At 39.4% G+C, this 10,520-nt stretch overlaps 1 protein-coding gene across 1 annotated transcript; it reads left to right on the forward strand.

The window, feature by feature from the left end:
- Positions 1–767: 767 nt before the first annotated feature.
- On the forward strand, positions 768–9,061 carry LOC103769796 (cat eye syndrome critical region protein 5-like; the record flags this gene model as incomplete). The annotated part of the gene is made up of 7 exons (XM_008937031.1): positions 768–962; positions 1,802–1,914; positions 3,256–3,349; positions 4,257–4,290; positions 5,149–5,323; positions 7,394–7,582; positions 8,665–9,061. Coding segments are annotated over 7 exons (1,197 nt in total), but the record flags the coding sequence as incomplete, so codon positions are not given.
- Between the last annotated feature and the right edge of the window lie 1,459 nt (positions 9,062–10,520).

The following is a 10,520-nucleotide window of genomic DNA, read 5'->3' on the forward strand; positions in this document are numbered from 1 at the left end:
AAGTTTTGGTTATACATGTTTGTTGATCCGTCCTCCTCCAGCCTGATTCAGTAACGGTTTCATTGCTCGACAATCCTCTCTGTCTCCACTCCTTATCGCCCAGCTCACCTTTCCTACCCGTGGGTAGCCTCACTCTCCTCCTCTGGACTCCTGAAGTCCAGCCCTTCTTCAAAGGCAGGCAAGGAGATAAATGTCAGTAACTCAAAGAGCAGCTTTGTTGGAGGAGGTGCTGGCTTTACCGTTAGGCATTACTCTGCCCCATACAAACCAAAGAATGAACTGAAGCAATGTGTAAGGAGATCCTTAGTATCTGCACATCTAGTAAGGGAGGAGTCAAGCACAATATTTGCATTCAAGAGCTGCCTGTTGCTGAATATTTTACTTTTGTTTGTTTTGTCGGTATCTGTGCCTTGAAATTACCTGTGGATTAGAGTGGGGTTAAATGAATCAAAAGTGTGAGTGGCTGGTACAGCAGCGTGTATTTTGTACCTCTCATTATCAGCTTAACTCAGTCTGTCCCTATCTTCTGAAACATTCTGTAATTATTTATAAAACAAGGTAGAACTCATGAGGCTGAATGCATAAGGAGAAGGGAGGTCTAAGGCTCCTTTTTTCATAGTATTTTAGAGGGTGAATGTGTCTCTAAGGCACATTAAAGTGTGCAAAGTTAAAGATGCTTCCCTTTGGAGGCCTCTTTTCATTGGGCTTTATCAAATGTGTAAATATGGGCATAACTAACTTTTTTTTTTTTCAACTTCTTCTTTCAGCTCAACATAGGGCCATCCTTTGGTTTTCTTTTTGACATTGATGGTGTACTGGTACGAGGAAAGACTCCAATTCCTATTCAAAAGCTAGTGAATTCTCAGGGACAATTCTTGGTGCCTGTCGTGTTTGTCACCAATGCAGGGAATTGCCTTCGCCAGAAAAAAGCTGATCAGTTGTCTCATCTGCTGGGAGTTCCAGTGAGTAGCTGATATCCTGTTTATTCAGTTATTTACTTATGGTGAATGTGTCGAATGTATTATCTCCCATTAAATCCTGCTCGGTTAAATCAGTTTGGGTTTTCCTGTAAGACCCCTGAACTGCTTTGCTGGAGGTATTATAAAAGTGAAAAATCCTGTGCAAAGCTAATGGTATTTCCAGTGGTAGAGGTAGTGATTTTTCAGATGGGAGTGGTATTTCTTTGCTGTAATTTTGGGAATAATCTTATCTTCTTCTGAATAAAAAAATGTGTATGCCAGTAATGTGACTCTCTGCTCTAGTGAGCTGAATATCTTCTGTGATAACGTGCCAGACAGGAGCTTCCTGACAATTTTTGATGCAAGGGGTAAAACTTCATTGCCCCTGATTTGTGGGGTGCTGCAGGCAGGTTTTATACCCATTGAAGGAAGGGGAATATATAAACTAAAATAAGTTCTTCTGATACAATTAAATCAATGCTGCAGCCCAGCAAAGGGGCCATGATTAGAACTAGGGCAGTTCTGATTCTTCTTCCCCATTTGTTTTTTGAATGAATTTGGCAGCTCTGTAAAAGCAGGAGAGAAAACTTGGTGTTTGTGTTAAATAGAGTAATTCTGGAAGCTGGAAGGGGCGTGTTGGACAATTTGTCAGGAATTTATTTTTTCTTTCGTATTATCATTAAGTCATTTGTGAAATTAGGGAGAAGATGGTAAAGTAGGGCTTTATGTAGAGATATATGATTGTTTTGTACTTCATAGAGTTTGTCACAGCTGTTAATTAAATCTAGATACAAATGATTTATCTGAACAACAGAGTCCTTTTGTTTTCAAATCCCGAACAGATTTCCGAGGATCAGGTGGTGATGTCGCACAGTCCTCTGCGGATATTCAAACGCTATCATGAAAAATGTGTTCTTGTGTCTGGACAAGGACCACTTCTTGATATTGCTCAAGAGTATCTTTTTCATTTAAAAACAGGAGAAAACAAACCAGGTTTCTTTTTAATTTCTATTTCCCTTAATCAAGTTCAGGGGATCCTGCGGATCAAGTATTTCAATGCTACAAATCCAGTAATGAGCAATGGTACTTTTTACTGTGATGTCAAATTTATGTTCTGAAAATGGTTGGGGTACTGATACTTGCTTTCCTTTGTTCTGTCTGGTTTTAATGGGAAAGGAAAACAGTAAAAGAATTTTTTTTTTTTTTTTACTCATACGTAAGAGGACTTGTGCAGAAAGGTTTTGTGCTGTCTTGATGATGAGGCTGTGACAGTCTACCATTTACCACATCTGACCTTAGCTCAGTGGCTCAAGATCTGCTGCCAGGCCAGGCCACGTTGTGTGTGTAACCAATATGAACAGTAGAACTACACTTGAAAATATTTTGAAAGAAATATTTGACAAGACTGAATCCAATATAGAAAAAACTTTCTGTTAGGTAACATTTTCATGGGTTAATCTTCTCTTCAGATAACTTTATCAATGGCCTGTGGTGCTCATTCCAATATCAAATCAGGGGGCTTCATATGTATAACTGATATATTTAAGTAACTCTTATTTTCATTGTAAGACATTGTTTTGGTATTGGGAGTAGCCTCACAACTGTTTTTTACGTAAGTGAGCAATTTCAGTTTATTAACCTCCTGTTAACTAAGTTCAAAGTGATGGGATGTGTCAGTATTTTGCATTACTGTGCAAATCAGAAGTTGGTTATTTTTCCCTTTTGATACTTTCTTTTTTTGATGTGCTTTCATATTTATCTTAACTACTTGTAGAGTGTAGTTAAACCAGAGTACTCAGTCCTCAATATTGGAAGAGACTGAACTTTTTGGTGTTTATCTAGCAATAGATTTGCAGCTATAATGGCCTAAGGAAAGTACAGTTTGTGGAAACAGGTTTTTTCCCTCAGCCAACTCATATTTCTTTCCCATGATTTACACAAGATGTTGTCTTGCTGCCAGATAAGCTTGTTTCTCTGCTTACGTAAAGATGGCCTTGGAGTATTGCAGGTGTAGGGTGGCTTCTTCATTTCATCTCTTATTTTGAGAAAGATTGATGTGTTATTCCTGTCTTAAGATTTCAGGCACACAGGTCTCCCATTTATAAATAATGGATGATCATCTTTTTATCTCACAGGAGAAAAAGTCAGTATTTGATGCATCGCCTTCATTCCTAAATAATTTGCTTTACCAGGTAATTTTAACAGTTTCAATTTCCCAGTTTGTTAAAATGGAATTGCTGATTTTTAAAATCTTTTAATACAAGCAACGCTGTATCCTTAGCTGGAATTTTCCTAGCCTTGGTTTCTGTCAGCCTATTACCATTGAAACGTTGCGGGAGAAACACCCTCTGCTAGACGTAGTTGACCATGAGAGAAGACCTAACGTTCTGGTGAGTGTCTATTTCTGCTTTAAAAGTCTTTGTTTGCTCCTTAGATGACATTCTGTCCTGGGGGTCAAGAGGATCACCTTGGTATTTTCTCTGGGCTGTCACGTTGCTTTGATTGTAAATTAATGCTTTGCAGATAACTTATTTTTCTGCAGAGGACTCCCTTTCTGGTTTATACCATTATTTAAATATATGTAAATATTAATTGTGCATACAGGAGAGTTTCAACAGAATTGGGCAGCATTTCCAAAAGAAGTGAACACAGTAAATACATGTGTATATTGTACATGTACTAAGGTCAGTACACAGAGTGAATTTTTCCCAGGTGGAGCCAAGAAATTCTTTATGATTTATAGAATCCATAACTGGGTTATTTGTGCCTTTACAACCACGCAGATGCAGAAGTCCAAGAAGCTGTTAATGTATTTGGCACTGTGGGGAGTAAATCCTGACGTGCAAACCCTAATTTATTTAACAAACTTAATATGTGTTACACAGTGTGGTTTTCTTTCTCAGCAGTGTTAAAGAAATGCATTTCCAAAACTACTTCTCCAATGTTGTTGATACTAGAGGCCTCTTACTCCTGTGGAAAATAAACATCCACACTTCCATACAGGACCAAATGAACGACTGAAGCTTTATCACTCACCAGGGCAGTTCAGTGGGTGCAGGAGGCTAGTGAGTGTGGCACCCACTAGCTTGCCTGCTGTCCATTGGCCATGAGGCTTCACTTCAGACTTGAGCTACAAGTTTCTGAGTAAACTGATGTCAGGTATATACCAAAACAGAGAGGGCATTTCCTGTAACTGTGGGAGCTGTACTTGAGTTTATTCTATTAAAAATAGTAGTAGATGTATAATCTTGTAGAAAACTTTTTTTGTTCTGCTTTCTTTTTTTTTTTTTACTGCAGTACCCCTCTGCTGTGGAGCTTCCCAAGATTGAGGGTCAGTTATTTTTATTTAACTTGCAACTCTTCATTAATAGATGAAATATCTTTATTGTACTTCAGAATTTCTTTTTAGATTGCTGGGCATTTCAGAGAGCTGACTGAGCTAATTCTGAAATTTCCTTGCTAATGACATCTCTCCTTAATTTGGAATGTATCTCATGTGATAAAGCTTGTTTTCTGATGTGTGTTTGAAGTTTGTCTTATTCTTACAGTAGTCAGGATGGTCGCTTCAAATTGGGAGCATGAGAAGCATCTTGTTTCAGTGCACTGTATTCCCTCTCATCTCATCTGAAGTACAGGAGAGAAGAAACGGGAATTTAGGATGTAAAAAAATGAACTTTAGCTAAAAAGTAAAATCACAGAGCAGAACCAGCTCTATTTACCCCAAACCAGGATACCATGTCAGGTCATTGCTAGAAAAATGTCTAAAAGCAACATTAATATTTTCTTTTAATATGAAAAAAATTTAGTTCAAGATGAAAATATCTCTAACGGATTATTTAAGTACTGTGTGTAAACATAGAATTCACAAAGTTGTGGAAGAGTTAGAAATACAATTCAGAAGTTTGTATTTTGTGATTTATGGAGAAACTTACCCAATTACAAAAAAAATTCTTAAGCGTGTAGATTTTGAAGTCTTGTCACTGCTGAGATTTCCTTTGAATACATGTGTAATATATTAAACTCCTAAGTCAGAGTTAATGTGACTATTTAATCAGTTCATGGTTAAATCAGATTACTTGTTCAAGTCTCTTTAGATCCAAGTTTTAGTGTTGGAGATTTGGTACCCTGTTAGCCAGTTTCATAAATTGAGTAGTTCCATAACTTTGTTTTGTAACTCTTGTTCTCACAGCTGTTGTTTTGTTTGGGGAGCCAGTCAGATGGGAAACCAACCTCCAGTTGATAATAGATGTTTTGCTGACCAGCGGCTACCCTGGAAATCCCTATCACCGTGAAAATTACCCTCACATTCCCGTACTGGCTTGTAACATGGATCTGATGTGGGTAGCTGAAGCTCAGTCTCCGAGGTGAGTGCAGTTAGACCACGTGTGTATGTCGTGATATACTCGGGGTTTCCTCATTTCTTCAGCACAATCCAAAGTTGATACTTTTATACCAGATGCTCGCTATGGCTTCACAGCAGGTCTCAGCTCTGATCACATCTCCAAAGCAGTGTGCTTTTATCAGATCCTGCCTCATCACTGCCCACCTTATTGCATGCAGGAAGGCAGTTACTCGAGATAAAAACTGCTTTTAAGCTCTAAAGCTTTTTGTGTCCCTGCTCCCAGAAGAGTGGGGAAAGACAAGTTTTTGCCTGAGGTCCTCAGAGTCTCAGTTCAAAGGAAAAATAAAAAAATTATCAAGGCCTTTGTTTCATTTCATTAGGTCCTTCTCTGGTATTTCTCTTCCACCCTGCAGTTTCTGGTAGGGTAAAGAATTGACCCTGCTATTTGAAAGTGGTGAGTGTTTTTAAGCTGAGAACAATACAGAGAGCTCTTTAAAGATCATAAGGAAAAAAAAAAAACAAACCAAAACAGTAGAACACCCAGAACAAGGTGGCATCATCTCCGACAGTGGTTTTGTTTGATTTTGTTTTCAGTAGAAAGTAGTGTGTGTTTGTTTGTTTTCCCCTTCCTTCCCCCCAGTCTAAAATTTGAATGTACACTGGAATACACATTGTTGTTATTGTGACTTGATGCTGCCTTGATCTTGGGTGGAAGATCTCACCAGATATCCTTACTTGGATGCAAAGACCATCTCTAATCAGCACATTCGCAAAAGTTGTGTGTGACAGTTTCAGGATAGAGTGAGGCAACCAACAGATCTACAGTGAATAGGATACTTTCGGCTGTGTCCTTTGGGAAAGACACAGTAGAAAGTTCTTTTATCTTATTTTTTTTCCCCTTTGAATTTGACAGAGTGACAAGGTTGCATCTGTCAGTGCCGTTACTCCACTATTGGGATATAATGCCATGACCAAGATATTTTAAACTGTAGCTAATAATCACTGGAAATAACATCAATAAATAAGCATAAAATTTCCTAGTACAAAGCAACAAACAAGGTGGAGAGAGGGAATGAAGGGTTCATTCAGAGTTCAGAAAAGCTAGTTCTGTACCATCTGTGAAAGTGCTACAGCTGGTTCCTTCTATGTAGATTTTTTTTTATATTTTGATTTCCAGGCCACTTTATTTTGTTATTAGTGCACTTCATGTTTCTTTACTGGCTTCTGATGCTCATTGTGTGGGCTTTCTTTTAGTAGATGCTGGGTTTGAGCAGATCTATGTGCATTAGAACTTAGGTTTCTTAAGTAGCCTGTGTAATTTATTGTATATAGAATTGTTGTTTTGCAGCATTTTATTCTTCTTAGGGTGTTCTTGGTAATTTGATTGTAAGGGATCTTTATTAGTTCATCCTTAATCCCACTCCCTGATTTCAGTAATGAAGCAAAGCTGCTTTTCTCCGTCATAAGATCATATCTAAAGTACTGATGTACTAGCTTGGTTGATGACCAATCATCACTGTGCCCACATGGATTAAAATACCTGAGTAGCATATCAAACACATGCCATAAAATTATAGCTTGTTCCTTGATCCTCCGTTGCATCTATATTTTTAGAAAAACACATGAATTTTTTTTGTGTCTGTATTGCAGATGGGTTTGGGTATACTGTTGTGTTTAAGGAGAGATCAATTTGAGATCAATTCTCCTTCTCTCTGATGCCAACTTTCCCATTTCTCCTCTGTGTTAAATTTAGCTTTAATTTTTCTGTAAGGTCACTGCAGAGAGTAGATCGTAGGCTAGGCTTCATGTCAAGAAGCAGCACTTTTGTAACTGGGGTATCTACTGAAATGCAAGTAACACTAACACCACTTTAAAAATAGATCAGTCTGCTGTGCTGTCCCAGTAATGTGTTCTTATTGTGGTGTTTATTGTTCACTTAATTTTCAGTGAAACAGCTCTGGAAATGTCACCTGCAAACCAAGGGCAGTTTGAGAGTTACGGGATATGATGTATACCTAAAAGATCACAAAATAAAGGCTTGTTTTTCTTACCTGTGCTTAATATAATGCCATTTGTCTTTACGCCTGTGTAGGTTTGGCCACGGGACGTTCATGGTTTGTTTGGAAAACATTTACAAGAAGATCACTGGCAAAGATCTGAAGTATGAGGCCTTAATGGGCAAGCCCAGCAAACTGACTTACCAGTATGCAGAATACCTCATCAGGGCCCAGGCTGCAGAGAGGCACTGGAAGCAGCCTGTCCTGACCCTTTACGCTGTCGGGTAAGGTGCCCTGGGTCTGACAAGGGCAGCAGGGAAGAAAAATGCACAACTCTTACTACTTTGTTTCTCATGCCTTTGGGACCAACTAAAGTTCTCTGGGCTACAGTGAGCTTTTTATAATGTTTTCGAGCCTCACTGTTTTTGATCTTGAAAATTAATAACAGTTTGCTATGTTTAATTTCTGTAGAAGCACGAGAAGTGGTTTATACACAACTGAGATTTCTCCTGATTTTGGGTTTTTAATGTATTTTTTAATTTCTGTAATAAGCTGTGTAAATCTAGCAAAAAGGATTCACTTGGGTCTTTGTTTAATCATGTTTACTGGTGTAACAACCAAGAAGCTTTGAGTAAATGACAATTATTAGATAATGCAGAACTAGAATTGGTGAGGTCATTAAGCTTGGTCATATGCTACTGTGTGTGCTGTCACATCATAGAATCCTTTTCACAGAAAGAAATAAAGCTGTATTGTATTATAGACTGTTCCAGAATCTCCAAGATGCTTGGAAGTATAATAAGCTCATTCATGGCCTGCTAATACCTACCCTTGCTTTCACCTCTCCCTGCTCCCATCTGCAGTTTCCATGTGGAGAGTTAATTGCTTTTATCATATCTCACTTGATGAGGCTGGTGCAATCAAGCAGCTGTAGGTTTGGATTCCTTCCTATCAGCTATCAGCAGACTTCCACATGGAATTCCAGAACTGTTTTCATTGGAAGAGACCTTTAAGATCAGGGCCAAGCATTGGCCAGCACTGCCAGTTCCCCGCTGACCCATGTCCCTCACACATCATCTCCACGGCTTGGAAACCCCTCCAGGGATGAGGACTCCACCACTGCCCTGGGCAGCCTGGCACAGCCCTGGACAACCCATCTGAGAAAGAAATTTCTCCTAATATCCAACCTAAACCTTCCCTGGTACAACTTGAGGTCATTTACTCTTGTCCTGTTGCTTGTTACTTGTGAGACTAGACTGATGTAAAGCATAAAATGTTAAATCAAGAGTGTAAAATGGTCTTCCATAGACTGAAGGTTGCCAACTAAACTTGCACTGCTGACTGAACTCTCTGCTTTCATTTCCAGAGATAATCTCATGACTGATGTCTACGGTGCTAACCTTTACAATCGCTACCTTGAAGAGAACTCCAGGAAAGGTTCAAAATCACGGATTCAGGCCCAAGCTGCTGGTGGCGGAGGTCCTGCCACGGTCTCTCAGGATGATGAACTAGGCAACAGCTGGGAGAATGAGCTGGCCTCGGCAGTGGCAGCCCACTGTAGGTCTGTGCTGGTCTGTACTGGGGTCTACAACCCGCACACCGAGGTCCCCCTGGATCCCCGGGAGGGCATAGAGGAAACGGTGTTCCATGGCCACAGAGATTTCAGATTTGATCCTGGTTTGGTGGAACCCGATCATATTGTACCAGATGTTGACGCTGCTGTAGATCTGGTCTTCCAGCTGGAGAATTTTACACCCAGTTGAGGTGACGTGATTTCTTAAGGACTACTCAGTGCTGTGCTTTGCTTCCCCAAAAAACCCAAACTGTGCTTTAAAATCACACCACGAACTTCTTTCTGAAAAGCTGAACTTTTAATACAGTCTTAATAAGTATACTTAAGTATATTAATATACTTAGTATATTAATTCTCAGTTATGCTTTTTATTTAAATTTTTGAAATGTGTAATTTCTTGCTTTAGTTGCGCTCCTTTTATGGTCCTCCTGTTCAGGATATTAGGTATTTTAATAGCAGTTTTTCAGAGTAGCTGATGCATGTTACAGGTACTTAAATTCCCCCATGACAGTACCATCTTTTATTTGCTGGAAGATTTAACTTTAGTTATTGGGGATCTTGAGGATATCAGGCTGTGGTGCTGGAGTCATTCATACAGCTGCAGTTTGGCTGGTACAGAGCACGATGTGTTGCTCCCTGGTGTTGTGCTGGTGGAGTGCTCCTGCAAATGAGAGAGAAGTTTGAGTCTGTTCTGCTATGCTGTCTTTCTCATGAAAACCTTGCAGCTTTTCTTTTTAGCTGCTTTCCACGTGTCTGGAGCTGCAGCTGCTCCTCTGCTCGGACATGTAAAGCCTTAATAAAAATGCCTGCGTTAGGTGGAGGTGGCCAACTTGGTACCACCATTTCTGGAGCTCCAACTAAGCTGAGCACAATCATGTAAGGAAAGCAGCTAACACTGTGTGCACTGTGTGGCATAATACCTGGCCTCTTTGCCTTTTTATCTGCACTTTTATGGAGGAATTTAGAATGCTAGAAAGCTTTAGTAATTATATTTCAGGTGTTTCTGTTGGCTGGACTTTTCCACTGAAGGAGTGACTACTGTTCAGGCAAAAAGTGCCTAGGAATTTACTTGAAGCTTCCTGCCACTGTGGTAACTCACTGGCCCTTAGCATAGTAGATTTCATCCCGTGTCTATGTTACATATTGGTTGGTTCATGAATTTTGTAGCTGTTCATTTTAAAAAAAAAAAAAAAAGGTAATATATTTTATGTTGTTTTTGTAAAATACTTTTGAATGTTTTCATCCCAAAGGGGTCTTTGAAAATATTTTTGTTTAAGTTGTGGCATAAGCTTGGGAAACATAAGCAGATTAAGTGTGTCTTCACATCTGTTGTGGTTTGAGCCTTGGAATGGGGTTGTGACCTTCCAGCAACTGGGAGGACCCCGGGTGGGTGTGAAACCATTGTATTCCCTCCCCTTCCCACACACACTCTGATAAGAGGCAGGGAGGGGTTTCTTATTTCACTCCTGCCTTGGAGCTCGGAGAGGAAAGTTCTCCTTTCACTCCATGGGACCCTGGAACCATTTCTGAGGGTTTTGTATATTTTATTTTTTGCATTATTCCCCTAATCTTTGTATATATTATTTTCCTTACCTCCCTTTTTTGTTTTCTGTTCCTTGTTGAACAATATACTTCATTTTTTTTTTAAA

This window comes from Merops nubicus, unplaced genomic scaffold (assembly GCF_000691845.1).
Source record: "Merops nubicus isolate BGI_N331 unplaced genomic scaffold, ASM69184v1 scaffold15453, whole genome shotgun sequence".
NCBI classification, from domain to species: Eukaryota; Metazoa; Chordata; class Aves; order Coraciiformes; family Meropidae; genus Merops; species Merops nubicus.